General features: G+C 70.1%; 5 protein-coding genes across 5 annotated transcripts; 2 read left to right on the top strand and 3 right to left on the bottom strand.

The window, feature by feature from the left end:
• Window positions 1–196: 196 nt before the first annotated feature.
• On the bottom strand, window positions 197–4,092 carry AURANDRAFT_71178 (hypothetical protein; the record flags this gene model as incomplete). Its single annotated transcript, XM_009036944.1, has 2 exons — window positions 197–1,214; window positions 1,520–4,092. The coding sequence occupies 2 exons, from the start codon at window positions 4,090–4,092 to the stop codon at window positions 197–199; spliced, it is 3,591 nt and encodes a 1,196-aa protein (XP_009035192.1).
• A 1,450-nt stretch (window positions 4,093–5,542) lies between these two features.
• AURANDRAFT_1751 (hypothetical protein) lies at window positions 5,543–7,099 on the top strand (the record flags this gene model as incomplete). Its single annotated transcript, XM_009036480.1, has 3 exons — window positions 5,543–6,127; window positions 6,209–6,450; window positions 6,664–7,099. Coding segments are annotated over 3 exons (1,263 nt in total), but the record flags the coding sequence as incomplete, so codon positions are not given.
• A 336-nt stretch (window positions 7,100–7,435) lies between these two features.
• On the bottom strand, window positions 7,436–7,810 carry AURANDRAFT_6930 (hypothetical protein; the record flags this gene model as incomplete). The annotated part of the gene is made up of 1 exon (XM_009036522.1): window positions 7,436–7,810. A coding segment is annotated over one exon (375 nt), but the record flags the coding sequence as incomplete, so codon positions are not given.
• A 2,810-nt stretch (window positions 7,811–10,620) lies between these two features.
• On the bottom strand, window positions 10,621–11,493 carry AURANDRAFT_23458 (hypothetical protein; the record flags this gene model as incomplete). Its single annotated transcript, XM_009036943.1, has 1 exon — window positions 10,621–11,493. One exon carries the CDS (start codon window positions 11,491–11,493, stop codon window positions 10,621–10,623), a length of 873 nt encoding a protein of 290 aa, XP_009035191.1.
• An 83-nt stretch (window positions 11,494–11,576) lies between these two features.
• On the top strand, window positions 11,577–15,525 carry AURANDRAFT_71180 (hypothetical protein; the record flags this gene model as incomplete). Its single annotated transcript, XM_009036708.1, has 4 exons — window positions 11,577–12,835; window positions 13,285–13,414; window positions 15,014–15,118; window positions 15,311–15,525. 4 exons carry the CDS (start codon window positions 11,577–11,579, stop codon window positions 15,479–15,481), a joined length of 1,665 nt encoding a protein of 554 aa, XP_009034956.1.
• Window positions 15,526–16,326: the final 801 nt, after the last annotated feature.

The following is a 16,326-nucleotide window of genomic DNA, read 5'->3' on the forward strand; positions in this document are numbered from 1 at the left end:
CGACGACTACCTCGCCGCCGTGACGGCCTGCGCCTGCGCGGACCTCACGGACGTCGCCGACGACGCGCCCGCGGCCGCGGTCCCGCTCACGACCATGGACGGCGTCGTCCTCGAGGGCGGCCTCGCGCCCCCCGAGGCGGGCGTCCCGGCCGCCCGCGCGTCCGCGTTCGACGACTAAGGCCGCTTTAAGTCCGCTTTAGCCGGCGACGGGGCGCACGGCCGCCTTCACGGGCCGCACCTCCTCCGCGCTCGCGACGGGCACGTCCGGGTCGAAGCCGCCCTCGTCGACGACCGTGACGGCCGCGAGGTCGACGGCCGTCGCGGACGCGACGACGAGCTCGCAGCCGCGCGCGCGCCGCGGCTGGGCCGCCGGCGGCTGCCGCCGGTGCCGCGCGAGCGCCGGCCGGCCGCACCAGTGGAAGCGGAGCCAGTGGAAGCAGCAGCACGAGATGAAGCAGAGCAGGATGACGAGCACCACCGACGCGCCGACGACGAAGACGCCCCAGAGGTTCGCGCAGGACGCGGTCTGCCCGAAGATCGGCGACCTCGACTCGCACGGCTCGCCGGGCGCGCAGGGCGCGCAGCACGTCGCGTAGGACGTGCACCCCAGGCGCTTCTCGCAGACGGCGCCCCGGGAGTAGCGGTAGCCCTCGAGGCAGGACGCGCGCTCCTCGAGCGCGCAGCACGACGGGTCCCGATCGCGGCCCTTTCGGGAGTGGAACTCGTAGCACACGTCGACGTCGCAGCCCGACGCGCACGCCGCGCCGAAGAAGCAGCGCGTGACGAGGCGGCCGCCGCCGGCGTCGCCGCCGGCGACGAACTCGAAGCCCGCGGCGCACGCGCCATCGCCCGGCGCCGCGGCGCAGCCCGCGTCGGCGGCGAACGCCGTCCCGTTCGCGACCTGGCACGCCCAGGCGTCGTGCGTCGACGAGCAGCCCAGGCTCGGCGCGTACGTCGCGTTCCCGGCCGCCGTCGCGTTCCCGGCCGCCGTCGCGTTCCCGGCCGGCGGCCGGCTCGGCGCCGCGGTGCCGTTCGGCGGTGCCGCGGCCGGCGCCCGGCTCGGCGCCGCGGTGCCGTTCGCCGTCGCGTTCCCGGCCACCGCTCGGTCCTCCGGCGCGGCAACGACCAGCAGGAGCGCGCGCAGCCAGCGTGGCATCGATGCTCCGCCCATCGAGAGAAGGCAGCCCACGCGGCCCGGAGATCGCAAGTGAAAACTTTTGCCGTCAATGTAAAGGTCAACGAGGAAAAAAAGAAAACGGGATTCTTACGCGGCGCGCCGGGCGCGCGGTTGGGCGAGGCGGCGGTGCGCCGGCGCGGCCGCGGCGCGGCGCGGTCGGTGTGGGGGGGAGGGAAGCTGAGGGGCGCGCGCGCCGCGCGGGCTCGGCGCCGCGCCTAGAAGCCGTCGAGGAAGTGGGCGCCGTCCCAGTTCTCCGGCAGCGTGTCGTTGTTGGCGTCCATGAAGCCGAGGAGGTAGAGCGTCGGCCCGTCCTCGGGCTTGAGCCGCATGCCCGCGTCGAACGTGCGCCGCGCGGCGGGCCAGTCGCCCTCGACGAAGGCGGAGTAGGCCTTGAGCCACGTCTCGATGAAGTCGGCGTGGAGCCCCTCCTGGATCTCGGTGTACTCCGGGTGGGTCCAGTCCGTGAGGTCCTGCTTCTTGGTCTTGGGGTTGATCGTGCTCGTGGGCTTGCCGAAGCCGATCTTGTTGTACATGACGTCGTACGTCCAGACCGTGAAGGGGCAGGTGACGCCCTCGGCGCGGATGTAGGCGATGGGCCGCGTGTACTTCTTCAGGCCCGGGCTCGCCAGGTTGTGGAGCCAGTGGGACACGTTGAGCTTGGCGAGGAAGATTTTGGACGACGCCTCGAGGCGGTCGCTCATCTCGACGTGCGGGCTGAGGTACGTCGCGTCGATCTTGAGCTCGGAGCCGATGGCGCCCTCGATGGCCCAGCCGACGTGCATGCCGAAGCCCATCTTGATGGAGAAGCCCGGCCCGAAGCGGCGGATGACGGCCTCGTACGTCGCGTAGCACGTGAGGCAGCCGTCGACGTTCTCGTTGAAGAGGTCGATCTGGCACTTGAGGAAGGCCGTGATCGCCGCGTCGGCCATCTGGCTCGGCGTGATCTGGCGCTTCTTCGCGCGCAGCGCCGAATTCGTCGCGACGCAGCGGATCGTCTCGTTCGCCTTGACGCGCTGCGCCTCCGTCGCCGTGTCGCTGAAGTTCGTGAAGCCGTCCATCTCGCCGTCGCAGACCTTCCAGGACAGCAGGAAGGCGTCGCCGACGTTCTTGTTCGCCATCCCAAAGTAGGTGTGCGTCGCCGTGTGCACCAGGTTCCCGAGCTTGTTCACGTAGACCATGACCTCCTCCTGGAGGCACTCCGTCGTGTCCGTGAACTGGCGGATGTCGCAGAACCCGTAGATGGCCGTGATCTTCTTGCCCGGGACCATGGCGTTGAGCTTGCCCGTGCCCGTCTTCATGTTCTTGCCGATGATCTCCGCGCCGGCCGCGCCGAAGCCGACCTGGAGGAGCTGGCCGACGCGCTCGAGCGTCTGCTCCAGCAGCACGGTCTCGTAGCCCTGGTCCTGGATCTTCTTGTCGTCATCGAGCATCGTCGCCGCGGAGATGGACGCGGAGTCGAGCGGGTTCTCCGCGAGGCGCTTCACGAGCGTCATCATGCGCTCGATGGGGCCGATGACGAAGATCTGCGCGTCGTGGTTGAAGGCCAGCGACCCGCCGACGATCATGATCATGATGAAGAGCGTCTTCAGCAGGCTCATGCCGGAAAGTAAACGCATCTTCTCGCGGTTGCTGAAGACCGCGAACGATATGCACGTCGGCTGCTCGACGCGGATGTCCCAGGCCTTGTGGTGCTCGCCCTCGCCGGGCATCTTGCCGCCCGCGGGCTCCCAGTTCTTGATGCCGCCGTAGAGGTCGTCCTCGCCGGACGCGCGGTAGCACCCGACCTGGGTGATCTGGAAGAACTCGCCGGTCGAGGATTCGCGGTAGTTGAGCTTCTTGATGACGGACTCGCCGCGCGTTTCCGCGCCGTCGAAGCCGTTCTTGCCGATGCCCTTGTCGGGCCGCTCCATGAAGGAGCCCCACTCGTTGGAGTCGGAGGAGACCATGTCGTGGATGGCGTCGTGGGTCCACGTCGTGTTGCAGTTCGCCCACGAGTAGGGCCCGCCGTAGACGTCCGTCACCGACTGGGGCTCGCAGATCTCGAGGTAGAGCAAGGGGTAGCCGTCCTGGTAGGACTTGCGCGCGTAGAAGCGCACCTGCTGGCGGAAGTCGGCCTCGCTGACGAGGGGCGACCCGTCGACGCCCGTGCGGTTGAAGTTCTGCGGGTACTGGTGGAGGTGCTTGAGGAAGTGGTACTGGAAGTTGAAGTTGTTCGACAGGAGGGAGCCGGACTGGAGCCAGGGGAGGGCCATGATCATGACGAGCATCATGCAGATCAGCCGCTGCGTCGTGATCTCCGTGAGCTTCTTGCCGACGCTGCTCGGCTCGAGCGACGTGTCCTGCATGGCGTCGTCGGCGCCGTTGTGCATCTTGTAGAGCTTGACGACGCGGACCATGCGCACGAGGCGCACGATGCGGATCACCTTGGAGGCCTTGGTGCCCACGCGGCCCGCCTTGCCCGCCTTGGCCATCTCCGCGGACGACCCGGAAGCGCCGCCCATCTCGCCCGTGAGGGGCTTCATGACCATGGGGATCTCCATGAGGATGGACAACGTCGACACGAGGTCGATCCAGAAGTAGAAGCCCCAGAGGTAATGGGGGTTGGCGAAGATGTTGCACACGATCTCGAACGAGAAGAAGAAGACGCAGATCCACGCGGCGACGACGAAGCCGTCGTCGGCCGTCACGTCCGTCAGCGTCAGCTTCATGTCGTCGCCGAAGAGGGCGTAGATCGTGAGCACCGTCATGAAGGCGCTGAAGTAGTTGCTGTCCATGAGCTTCTTCGCGATCGCGCGCACGTGGTCCATCGGCGTGCTCGGCTGCGCCGCGTGCAGGCCCGCGGGCGCGTGCTTGGCCTGGGCGCTCTGCTTCCGCGCCTTGTCCACGCCGTGGCTGTCCGCCACCTTGGACCCCATGGTCGCCGTCGTCCGCCGGCGCGCCCGGGGGCGCGCGCGGCTCGAAGGGCCGGCGGCGCGCCGGGGCCTCCGGGGGCCGAAGGGCGGGCGCGGGGCGACGGACGCCGCGCCGGGCGGGTCAGGCCGCCCGGGAGAGCCGGGGGCGAGCGACCGACCCGGCGACCCGGCGACCCGGCGACCACAAGCTGTCTGTGGCGGAGACCAGACTACAGCGCGAAGCAGTTTTGTGGGGCAGGGCGACGTATCCGCGGGGGCAGCATCATCCCTGCACCATCGATCAGCCAGTCGAGCCGTCAGGAAAGAGGTGGCGAGGTGTTCAAAACGCCGGGAGCGAGGTCGCCGGGAGTAAACGACCATGGCCTCCGACCCGCCCGTCCTCATCGAGGCCATGAGCAACAAGCAGCTCAAGGAGCTCATCTCGAAGGCGGGCCTGCCGACGGCCGACCTCTTCGAGAAGAAGGACCTCCGGGCGCGCGCCCACGAGGCCGCGGCGCGGCTGCACGAGGCGGAGAAGCTCAAGCGGGGGCAGGCGCCGGCGGCCGCGGCGGCGGACAGCGACTCGGACGACGCGCCCGCGGCGCCGAAGCGGCGCCGGAAGATCGAGATCAGCGACGACGAGGACGACGACGGCGACTACTCGCTCATTCCCCAGAAGACGGGCGCGACGAAGAAGAGCGCCGTCGCGAACAAGGTGCCCCTGCCGACGCAGGCGGCCGCGACGAACCCCTTTAGCAGCTTCGCCTTCGGCGGCGGCGGCGGCGGCGGCTGGACGAGCCGGGTCAAGGACGACGAGACAAAGCGGGCGAACCAGGCCAAGTTCCAGGCGACGCAGAAGAAGAAGAAGGCGCCGGCGAAGAAGAAGAAGGCGCAGGGCTTCATCGCCGAGAGCGACGAGGAGCCGTCGCCCGCGCCGAAGCGGCGGAAGCGCGGCGCGTTCGCCGGCGAGAGCGACGACGAGGAGTCGGTGCAGTCCGACGAGTCGTCGAGCGACGAGGACGACGTCGTCGAGCTCGGCCACGACGAGGAGGACGCCTACGAGAAGCCCGACTCGCGCACGGCGCGGCTCGCGGCGCTCGCGGAGCGCAAGCGCCGGGCCGGCGCGCCGGGCCGCAAGGCGCCCGCCGCGCGCGCGGCGCCGGCCGTCGTCGACCTCACGGCCGACGCGCCGCCCGCGCGCGTGTCGCCGGAGCTCGCGGAGAGCAAGATCATCGAGATCGACGACGACGACGGCTCGTCGTCGGGCGACGAGAGCGACGAGGAGGCCTACGGCAAGCGCGCGGACGCGCTGCTCCGGGCCTGCGGCACCTACTCGGAGAAGCTCCTGGCGGAGCTCAAGAAGCGGGGCCTCGGCGAGAAGTCGCGGGGCGGGGCCCTGTCGTCCGCGGCCATGTCGGCGACGGCGTCGGGCGACGGCTTCGTCGCCGCGGACGCGGCCGAGGTCGGCCTCGTCTGCTGCGACGCGCTCGAGCTCCAGCCGCACCAGGTCGTCGGCGTCAACTGGCTCCTGCTCCTCGAGCGCGTCGGCGCCAACGGCGTCCTCGCGGACGACATGGGCCTCGGCAAGACCGTGCAGACGATCGCGTACCTCCAGGTCGCGCGGAGCCGGACCGCGAGGAAGAGCCGCGACGTCGTCGTCGTGCCCGCGTCGACGCTCGGCAACTGGCAGCGCGAGTTCAAGCGCTTCGCGCCGGGCTGCGCCGTCACCGTCTACCACGGGTCGCAGGCCGAGCGCCGCCAGCTGCGGACCGACGGCGACGTGCTCCGCGCGGACGTCGTGCTCACGACCTACACGTGGTGGGAGCGCGACGCCTGCGCCGACGACCGGTCCTGGTTCGCGTCCCGCGGGCCCTGGACCCACCTCGTGCTCGACGAGGGCCACAACCTCAAGAACCCGGACGCGCAGCGGTCGAAGCGGCTCCGCGCGCTCAAGGCCGAGAGCCGCACGATCCTCAGCGGCACGCCCATCATGAACCGGCCTCTGGATCTGCTGTCGCTCCTGCTCTTCCTCATGCCCAAGCTCTTCGCGTCCTGCGGCGTCACGGGCGAGCTGCCCGAGGTCCTCGCGGCGCTCGAGCGCGACGGCGAGGCCGCGGGCGACGCGGGGGGGCTCAACCAGCTCCGCAAGCTGCTGGCGCCCTTCTGCCTGCGGCGCGTCAAGGCCGACGTCCTCGCGTCGCTGCCGACGAAGACCGCCGAGGTCGTCTCCGTGCCGCTCTCGGCGACGCAGCGCGGCGTCTACCTCCAGGTCGCGGGCCGCGGCGCGGCGCTCAAGAAGGGCCTCGGCGACGCGGCGGCGAAGCACCTCTTCACGGAGCTTCGCAAGGCCGCGAACCACCCGCTCCTCCTCCGCCTCGACAAGTACGACGCGGCCGCGCTCGCGCGCATCGCGAAGACGCTCCACGGCAACGGCCACTTCGGCGGCGCGGCGACGCTGGCCATGGTCACGAAGGAGCTCGAGTCCTACGACGACTTCGCCCTCCACGAGCTCTGCGCCGAGTACGCGGATGCGTCGGGCGACGGCTTCAGCAGCCTCGGCGATCTCGCGCTCGGAACGAACGCGCTCTTCGAGAGCGCCAAGTGCGAGCGGCTCCGCGAGCTGCTGCCGAAGCTGAAGAAGGAGGGCCACAAGGTGCTCCTCTTCTCCCAGTGGGTCCGGCTCCTCGACCTCCTGGGCCTCCTCTGCGACGATCTCGACCTGAACTGGAGCCGCCTCGACGGCAGCACGCCCATCACGGAGCGCCAGCAGCTCGTCGCCGACTTCAACGACCCCGCGGGCGATCTCGACGTGTTCCTTCTATCCACGCGCGCCGGCGGCCTCGGCATCAACCTCACGGGCGCCGACACGGTCATCATCCACGACGTCGACTTCAACCCGGAGATCGACCGCCAGGCCGAGGACCGCGCGCACCGCATCGGCCAGACGAAGCCCGTCACCGTCTACCGCCTCGTCGCCGAGGACACCGTCGACCGCGACATCATCGACCTCGCGAACCGCAAGCGCGCGGTCAACGAGCGCGTCATGCGCGACGGCGACGCCGCCGCGGACGAGGAGAGCAAGGAGGACGACAAGGAGGAGCGCTCCGCCGTCGCCGCGGCCCTCGCCAAGGCCCTGGCCCAGTACAACGCCTCCCTGAAGTAAATACTTTAGTTAGTGGCCGCCGGGCGGAGACCAGAACGAGAGGACGACGCTCAGGGCGTCGTGCGGGAGCGCGAGGCGGGAGAGGATGCTCATAAGCGGGCGGCGGTGCTGCTCAACAACCGCGTCCCAGCTGCCGGCGTCGATGATGCTCACCATGTAGTCGTGGAGGGCGCTGTTCTCTGGGTTAATCTGCTTCGAGAGCAAGACCGTGAGGGGCGCGCCGGCGCGAAGAAGCGTCAATACGAGTGTGCGATGGCCTCTGCGGAGGGCAGCGCGAAGAGGGGTGGTGCCCGATCGAGTTTTTGCGTTCGTGTTCGCGCCGGCGGCGATGAGGAGCTTGGCCGTACGCGTGTGTCCTCGCTGACAGGCCACGTGCAGCGGGATATTACCATGTATATCTTGACAATCGATGTTCGCTCCCGCCGCCAGAAGCAAACGCTCGCAGGCCACGCCGCCAAGATACGCGGCTGAGTGGAGAGGACTACCGCCGCGTTTTGTCTCGGGTATATGTACATCAGCTCCCGCAGCGAGAAGTATTTCGCAAAGTCTGTGAAATCCACGAGTCGCAGCCGCAAACAGCAAAGTACATTGTCCACCCCTTTCACGTGTTGTAAAGGTATCAACCATCGCATTCACATGAAGACCGCTCCGCAAAACTTCGCGCAGCGCGGCTTCATCATGGCTTTTTATTGCCTTCCGAGCGCGCTGCGCAAGAACATCCATGGCGTAACCGCCTCGTAAATCAGGCCAGGCCCGCCCCGACGACGACGAGTCGCTGAGAGGCGAGACGGGACTCTCTACTGTCGCCGCTCTCAGCGCATCAACTTCTCCTCACCAAGTCGTTGACGCTGGTAGTTGCCGCTGCAGCGCTGCCCAGAGCGCACGATGGTGGCTCCTAGCCCCACGTAAAAAGACCATGCTCGACGCCGATGCGGCGCTGCAGTGCCTCGACGCCGCGGCGACGAGCTTCGCGGCGAACCTGCAGCTGCTCAAGAACATCGACGCGTCGCTGTCGCCCCAGCAGCGGAGCGCCGTCGCCGCCGCCGTGCTGCGCGCGAGCCAGGCCGCGAGCGGCGCCGGCGCCGGCGTCGCGGGCGACGCCGCCGCGTCGCCGGCGGCGCGCGGCGGGCGGCCGCGGCTGCCGTCGATCGGCTCCGGCGTCGAGGCCGCGGCCGCGGCGCCCGGCGGCCGCGTCGTCGAGGTCGCCGCGGCGCCCGAGGACCGCATGGCGCGCTGGAAGCACCAGGCGTCGGAGCACGTCAAGGCCGTCGACATCGACGCGCCGGCGCCGGCCGACGGCCACCGGCGGCGGCGGCCGAGCCACGCGCGGCACCTCGAGGCGTCGCTGCGGCGCCGCGCGGCCGAGGGCGCGCACGCGCTGTCCGTTTCCACGCACCGCGTCCTGGACGGGCTCCACCGCCAGGCCGAGCGGTGGCACGTCATCACGCAGGCCGCCGACGCGGAACTGCAGCCCGGCGCGTACCACGCGAGGCGCGCCGCGCGCGCGGCCGACGGCGACTGGCTCGAGCGGCTCTGCTGCCCGCGGCGCGGCGCGGGCGCCGCGAAGCCACCCGAGGGCCGGCACGCCAAGGTCGCCGTCGCCGGCGAGGGCGACGCGTCCGCGGCGATCCTGCGGCTCTCCGCGACCGTCGAGGACGACGCGGAGACCGCGGTGTTCATCATGCACCCGCTCGGCCCGCGGCACCGGCTCTGGCAGGCCTGCGTCGGCGCTGTCGTCATGTGGTGCATGTTCGAGAACCCCGTCGTCTTCTGCTTCGGCGTGGAGCGGACGCTCCTGTTCTCGCTGCTGGCCGTGGCCACGGACCTGTTCTTCGTCGCGGACATCGTCGCGGGCTTCTGCACGGGCTTCGCGCGGGGCAGCGAGCTCGTCATGGAGCCGCGGCTCGTCGCGCTCCACTACCTGCGGACCTGGTTTTGCGTCGACGTGCTCGCGAGCCTGCCCTTCGACACGCTCGCGTTCGCGCGGCCCGCGACGGCGCGGCAGCTCTCGCGCGACTTCAAGGTGCTGCGGCTGCTCAAGCTCTTCAAGATCTTCCGCATGCTCAAGATTTTGAGGGTCGAGGGCCTGCTCCACGACCTGTGCGACCAGGGCTGGCTCACGCCGGCCGTCGCGCGGCTGTGCAGCGTCGTCTTCGCGTGGCTCTACGTGACGCACTTCATCGCGTGCATGTTCTGGGGCGTCGCGCGGCTGACGGAGGCGGACTGGTCGTCGCAGGTCGCCAAGTGGCGGCGCTTCGCGCCGCCCCAGGTGCTCCGGGGCGGGTCCCTCGCGCGGCGGCTGCTCTTCGCGTACCACTGGGCGATCCTCGACCGCCACGGCGCGTTCCTCTTCCACCCCGTCGCGCGGCCGTCGCCGGTCCAGTCCATCTTCCTCATCTTCAACCGCGTCGTGAGCATCGCCTTCGTCGCGGTCATCATCGGCCAGGCGAAGAGCGTCATGGAGGAGCTGAGCTCCGAGGACCCGGACAAGAAGGCGCAGATGAAGATCCTCGAGCGCTACCTCGACCGCCACGGCGTGCCCAGCGACACGCGGCTCGCGGCGCGGAGCCACTTCGTCTTCCTCCACAACCGGCTGCTGACGTCCAAGTTCCGCGCGTTGTTCGCGGATCTGCCCTTGGAGCTCCGGAGCCGGCTCGAGGCGTCCGCGCGCGTGCCCGCGCTCAACCGCTGCGCCATGTTCGGCCCGGCGCGGCGCACGGGCGCGCAGGTCGCCGTGGCGCGGGCCATGGTCAACGCCGTCTACGGGCCCATGGAGCCCGTCTTCGCGCAGGGCGACGCCGTCGACGGCGTCCGCGTCGTCGCGCACGGCCGCCTCTTCACCTTCATGCGCTGCGTGCCCTGGCCGAAGCTGTTGTTCTTCCATGCGTCCTACGCGACGGTCGGCGAGGACTGCGCGCTCGCCTTCGCGGCGCGCGTCTGGCTCTACGGCTGCAGCGCGCAGTCGCACACGGAGGCCTACGTCGTCCCCGTCGCGGACCTCGTCCACCTGCTCGAGGACTACCGGGACCTCCGGCCGGGCGTCCACGCGGCGGCGGCGGAGAGCTACCGCCGCCTGGCGCACCGCGTCGCGGGGCGGATCCTCGTGCCCAAGCTCCGCGCCTTGCTCTTCCAGCGGCGCGGCCGGCCGCGCGCGCTGCCGCGATCGGGCGGCGCCGCGGCGACGTCCTTCCGCGGCGTGCTCGCGACGACGGTCGGCGCGACCGTCGCCGCGGGCAAGACCATCAAGCGGACGCTCTCGCTCCACGGGATCCACGTGCACCGCGCGCCCCCGCGGCACCGCGCGTCCTCCTACGACGCGGCGGCGCCGTCGTCGCCGTCGTCGCCGTCGTCGCTCGACGACGAGCCGCCGCCGTCCTAAATTCAAAATATTAGTCCCGGCGGCCGAGGAGCGCGGCCGCGCGGGGCATGAGCGCGTCCTTGACGAGCACGCAGATCGTGAGCCGCGGCGTCACCGTGGCGCAGCGCGCGACCGCGCCGTCGAAGAGCGCCGCGGGCCCCTCGCGCCTCACGATCTGCGCCGCGCAGTCGACGGCGCCGGCGTACTGGAACGTCTTCGGGTCCGCGCGCGCGACCTGGAGCCGCGTTTTCACCAAATCCGCGGGGTTCGTCGCCGCGCCCGCGACGACGCCGGCGACGACGCCGCAGGGCCACGCGGGCAGGCCCCGGGCGTCGGCGGCCTCCTTGGCGGCCTCGTAGATCGCAAAATAGAGGCCGTTGAAGGGCGCCCAGGTCCACTGGTGGATCCAATACGCCGGATAAAAACCGCGCGGCCCCTCGCGCCGGAAGACCGCGGACACGGCGGCGGCGCTCGACGACCCGAGGGCCTCCCGCGACCCCGCGGCCATCTGGCCCTCGACCTGCATGCGCTCCTTGATCGTGTCCATGGGCACCCAGAGCAGGCTGCCGCAGAGCTGCGCGAAGAAGCCCGCGAGGAAATTCGACGCGCCGGACGGGCAGCTCGTCGCCGCGAGCGCGCTCCGCGCGGCGTCGTTGCCGACGAAGAAGAGGCCCTGCGCCGGCGCGGCGGTGGCCACCACAATTCCGACGCCGCGGTAGAGCGCGCCGACGCCCTCGGCGCGCAGGATGCGCGACGCCGCGTCGCCGATGGAGCCGTACTGCGCCAGCGAGCTGCTGCCCGCCGACGCGCCCTGCACCTGCAGGCGCGTCTTGATCGTGCCGATGGGGTGAGTCACGATGTCAGCCACGATGCCGGCGACGGAGCCGGCGAGAAGGCTGTCCATCCTCGTGAGTAGTGGCGGAACCTGGCGATTTGTTGCAGGCAAACTTTAACACGATGAGGCTGCCCCCGGCAATACTTGGCAATATGTGGCGCTCCATCGCATACGCCGTCGCGCTGCGCGCCGCGACGGCTGCGCTCGCAGACGTCGGCGGCGGCGGAGAACCGACGGCGGCCGGAGCGACGACGGCCGCCGGCGCGGCGGCCGGCGGCACGACGGCGACGGCGGGCGGCGTGATGGACCCCGCCGTCGGCGGCCGGGGCGCGGAAGAGTGCTGGGACAGGGACGTGTTCTGCGACTTTTGCGACGGCTGCGACTGCTGCGAGCTCGGGCGTCAAGGGCTCCAAAAGAACGCCGCGCAGACGCGGTCGGTGTTCCGGGAGTTCTACACGACGCCGGCGTACGCGTCGTTCCTCGCGTGCGCGGAGCTCTCGCCGGAGGCGCTGCAGCGCGCGCTCGACGCGCACGCGACGAACCTGACCGCGGCGGCGGCGCGGGGCGGCCCCCGCGCGCTGCCGCAGGAGCTCGTCTTCATCGTCGGCTTCGGCGGCTCGGGCACGACGCTGTTGGCTCGGCTCCTGAGCGCGCACCCGGACGTCTACGTGGGCATGGAGCACAAGCTCGCGAACGTCTTCCTGCGCGCGCGCGAGCGCTACGCCATGGAGGAGCTGACCATGAGCCTGACGGGCGGCGCGGCGCTCGCGGCCGACGCGGCCCTCGCGGGGCTGCTGGCCCAGCTGCTGGCCGACTCGTGGGCGACCGAGGCGTCCGGAAAGCGCGTGCGGGGTCTGAAGCTCTTCGACGCCGCGTCCGTCGGGCGCCTCGCGCGCGCGTTCCCCGAGGCCCGCTTCCTCCACATCGTCCGCGACGGCCGCGCCGCGGCCGCGTCCGTGGCGCGGAAATCCTCGTCGTGGGCGAACCTGGTCAACGGGAGCGCGCTGGGCGCGGTCCCGCTCGAGGCCGCGCTGCGATCCTGGGCGTCGCTCGAGCGCGCGCTCGAGTACGAAGCGCCGCTGCTCGGGGACCGCTACGCGAAGATCGCCTTCGAGGACCTCGTCCGGTCGCCCGACGTGACGTTGCTCCGCGTCTGCCGGCTCCTGGGCGTGCCCTTCCAGGAGGAGATCCTCCGGCCGGCCGCCGCGCCGCGCCGCGAGCCGCTCGTCGAGAACGCGCGGCGCTTCGAAGACGGCGTCCTCCCGGCGACGTGGCTGGACCAGTGCGAGCACGGCGTCTGGGCGCCGCGGGCCATCGACCGGGAGGCCGCGCACGCGTGGCGGCGAACCTGGTCGCCGGAGGACGACGCGCGGGTCCAGCCCCTCGTCTGGGACGTCCTCCGGGAGGCCGGGTACGTCACGGCGTAAGGGGTGTGTGCAGCATCGAGATGCGGGGGCTCCCTGGCGTCGACGACGCCACAGGCCTAATCTAGAGCGCATTAGAAGCAGCCCAAGAGCCAGCCCGTGCCGCAGCTCGCGCCGTCGTCGCTGCCCCCCGGGCGGCCCGACCATGGCGGGCCCGCTGCTCGTCTGGGAGTCCGGCGCGACGTTGTCCGTGCACGGCTTAACGGTGGCGCATTCCGGCTCCCGTCCCATCCAGTGTCGGTTGGCGGCGGCGACTTCAGGTCGTGCGCGAGCACGCTGGTTCGGCGCCCCCGGGCATCTCTGGGTTCGGACCCTCGAGGCCGCCGACTTCCGCGTTCGAGGGGGGCGCACGACCGTGCCGCGCTCCATGGAGGCGCGCTGGCTCGAGACTCTCCGCGGCGCCCGAATTGCTCGCCGCCGCGCGGCGGGCTTTCAGGGCAACCGCGTGCACGTCCGAGACCCACGGCGCCAGCCTCTGCGGCGTGGGCTACGCCGAGCCCAAGCAGACCTTCCCCGGCGACATCATCTGCCGTACCTACGCCTTCGCCGAAGAGCTGGCGCGCGCTGTCCAGTCCCGCGCGCCTCGCGCGGGCCTCGACTTAAAACACCGACGCATGTGCCATCTACGGACGCACTCGTCGGTGGGGGAGAGCCGAGGGAGACGCCGCCCCCCCGGGCCGACGGCAGGCCTTTTAGACAACGCCCTGGCCCCGCTTGACCTCCCCCTCCGCTCAGTCGAATCAACTGTGCTTAAACAGTTCATGAGTCCAAGAGGTATGCACAGACAACCTTAACCACTGTCATGCTGATCTGAGATGAGTGGTCTGTAAATGGGGTGAGGTAGTGGTGGTGGTGGTGGGGGTGGTACCCCTGGGGCCGCTGGAGACCACTCGAATCCACCGGAATTATGCTTGTTTTGGCTCTATCGACCAGTTTTGATCTCGAGCTTGAGCAAACTGGTGGTTTTGACGCTCGATCATAAATTTCGACCGTGTGGAGGTCATGGCCGAGCAGCCCTCCAGCTGCCGATCGGCCAGAACGGGTGGTTCACAGGCTTCGTTGACCCCATGTTGCAGCTGTTTTGACCACTCATTTTGAGCAAGTCGCGACTCAGGGGTAGTTGGTTAGTGGTGCTTGGTGTCGTGGGGTGGTTCGCTGCCGGCCTCTTGCATGAGTCAACTTATAGACCATTGATCGATTGGACTCTCTGAGTAGTCATGAACAGTGATTATGGTGGGCGCCAAAACACCCCCTGGCGACCCTCCCGCTGGACCCCAGCGCATCAGGGGTCCGTCCAACATGTCCTCTGGAGGACCAAAGCTGAAAAGCAGCCATCCATGCCGAAACTCGGCTGTGGACGGGCTGCCAAGCACGACGCGCGCCGCGGCTCAAACCTGGTCAACGACCCGAGAAACGCGCATTGGGGACACCCGCGACCGCTTCGAGACCCTCGCAGACACCCCTCGAGTGCCTCAGCCGCGTAGATCGTCCTCTGGGCCCGGCGCTGACCGCCACGACCACTCGGAGCGCTCGACGCGCACCGCCGGGGCTGCCACGCGCGCGCGCGTGATGATGGAGATAAAAACACGGCCGCGCGCGGGGAATCCCATCGCGACACTATACCTTCGCGATTCCCCGCGCGCGGCCGAGTTTTTTTGGCACCAGGACCGACATATCGCCCCTCGACGCGTCGAAATGGCCCGGATCCAGAGGCCCCGTTCGCCCCGAAATCGTGCTCGTCTCTCGAGATCGAGAGCGGCGCGTCGAAGATCGCCCGCCGGCGCGGCGCGGGCTCGAAGGCTGCCGGGGCGCCCGGCGGACCGAGCCGCCGAACGCGGCCGTCAAAGTCGGGCGCTGCCCATCGGATCGGCTTCCCAGTGCACTGGAGCCCCTAGAGAACTTTAGGCCTGTGCGCCTCGGTCGACGACGCCTCGGACGGCGTCTTCAACGTCTGGTCGAGGTTTGCAATGCCGAGCGTCGACAACTATTTTTCCTCGGGCTGTGGTGATCCCATACGGCGCCCCGCGACATCCGCGCGCGGCGTACACGAACCAGGAGGCGGGCGATTGACACATGCCCACGATGTCGCGCGTCGAGGAACAACAGGTCGTCGGCGGCGTCCCCGCCGCCCCGCATTTCTGCCCCAACTCAGTTCTGTTTCGTAGGCGCGCATGAAAGCACAGGACGACCAGCTGGCCCGGCTCGGCGAGGGCGTGGACCGGATTCGGGGCCTCGGACAGAACATGCAGGAGGAGACCAAGACGCAGCTGGTGCGTGACCCGCCGCGGCCGCGCGCGCGCCGGACCCCGTCTCGCCGCGCCGCCGCCGCGCGGCGAGCCGAAAGGCCGCCCCTCCCCCCGGCGCGCGCGCTCTCCGGGGCGCGCCGCGCGCCCCGCACGCGCCGCCCCCACCGCCCCCGCCGCTCCCCAAGCGCGCGCGGCGCTCACCGCGCGGCGTCGTAGGGTCTCCTCGACCAGCTCGAGAGCGACGTCGACAAGACGACGCTCGGCATCCGCGAGGAGACGAAGCACGCCGAGCAGATCACCGTCAGCGGGCAGACCTTCTACATGTACGTGTGCATAGCGATCCTCGTGCTCGTCATGGTCCTCGAGCTGATCATCGGCCTCCAATGATCGGCGCCCCCCGCCTTCCCCCGTAAACATACGCTCCACACCCTAGCCCAGCGCGTCGATGGCCGCGCCGATGCGCCGCGCGACGCCGCCGAAGTCGTTCGCCCGGGCGAGGTCGACGGCCGACTGGCCGGCGTCGTCATGGGCTGCGGCTGCGGCGCGCGACGGCGACGCCGCGACGATCGCGGCCGCGCATTCCTCATGTCCGCTATTCATCGCCGCGTGGAGCGCCGTGCGGCCTTTGGCCAGGGGCGCGGCGCCGCTGGCTCCCGCCCGGAGGAGCAGCTCGACGACGTCCGCGCCGCCGCCCGTCGACGCGACCTCGAACAGCACCGCGTCGGCCGTCGACTGGGAGACGTAGCACGTCCGGAGCAGCGTACCGAGGAGCTCGACGTCGCCCCAGGCCGCGGCGGCGGCGACGCGTCGCCGCACGCTCTCGCCGTCGCCCTGGTTCACGCGCTCGTCCGCGTCGTCGATGACTCGCAGCTGGCGCTCCATGATCTCCGCATGCCGCGCGGAGCCCGGTTCGACGTCGAACTGGACGGGCGCGCGAGCAGTGTTTTTCCCCGTCTCCATGTTAATACGAAACTCGAGGCCGCCGTCGGCAACATGTTCCTTCTGCAGCGGCATGTGGATCAAACAGGCTTTGAAGTAGAATTGCTCGGGGCCAAGCGGGCCGCCGTAGTAGCGTTTAATGGTGAACGAGTCTTCCTCCGCCATGGCCGCAACAATCAAGACTGCTAGCCAGCCGTGTCGCATTACGCGATCATGCTGCCCCCGGTTCAACGAGAGCTAAAACTTAGGCGAGAACGCAAAGCGCGCGCCTAAACATGGCCTCCATGCTCTTC

The sequence above is a fragment of the Aureococcus anophagefferens genome (assembly GCF_000186865.1).
Source record: "Aureococcus anophagefferens unplaced genomic scaffold AURANscaffold_5, whole genome shotgun sequence".
Taxonomy (NCBI): Eukaryota; class Pelagophyceae; order Pelagomonadales; family Pelagomonadaceae; genus Aureococcus; species Aureococcus anophagefferens.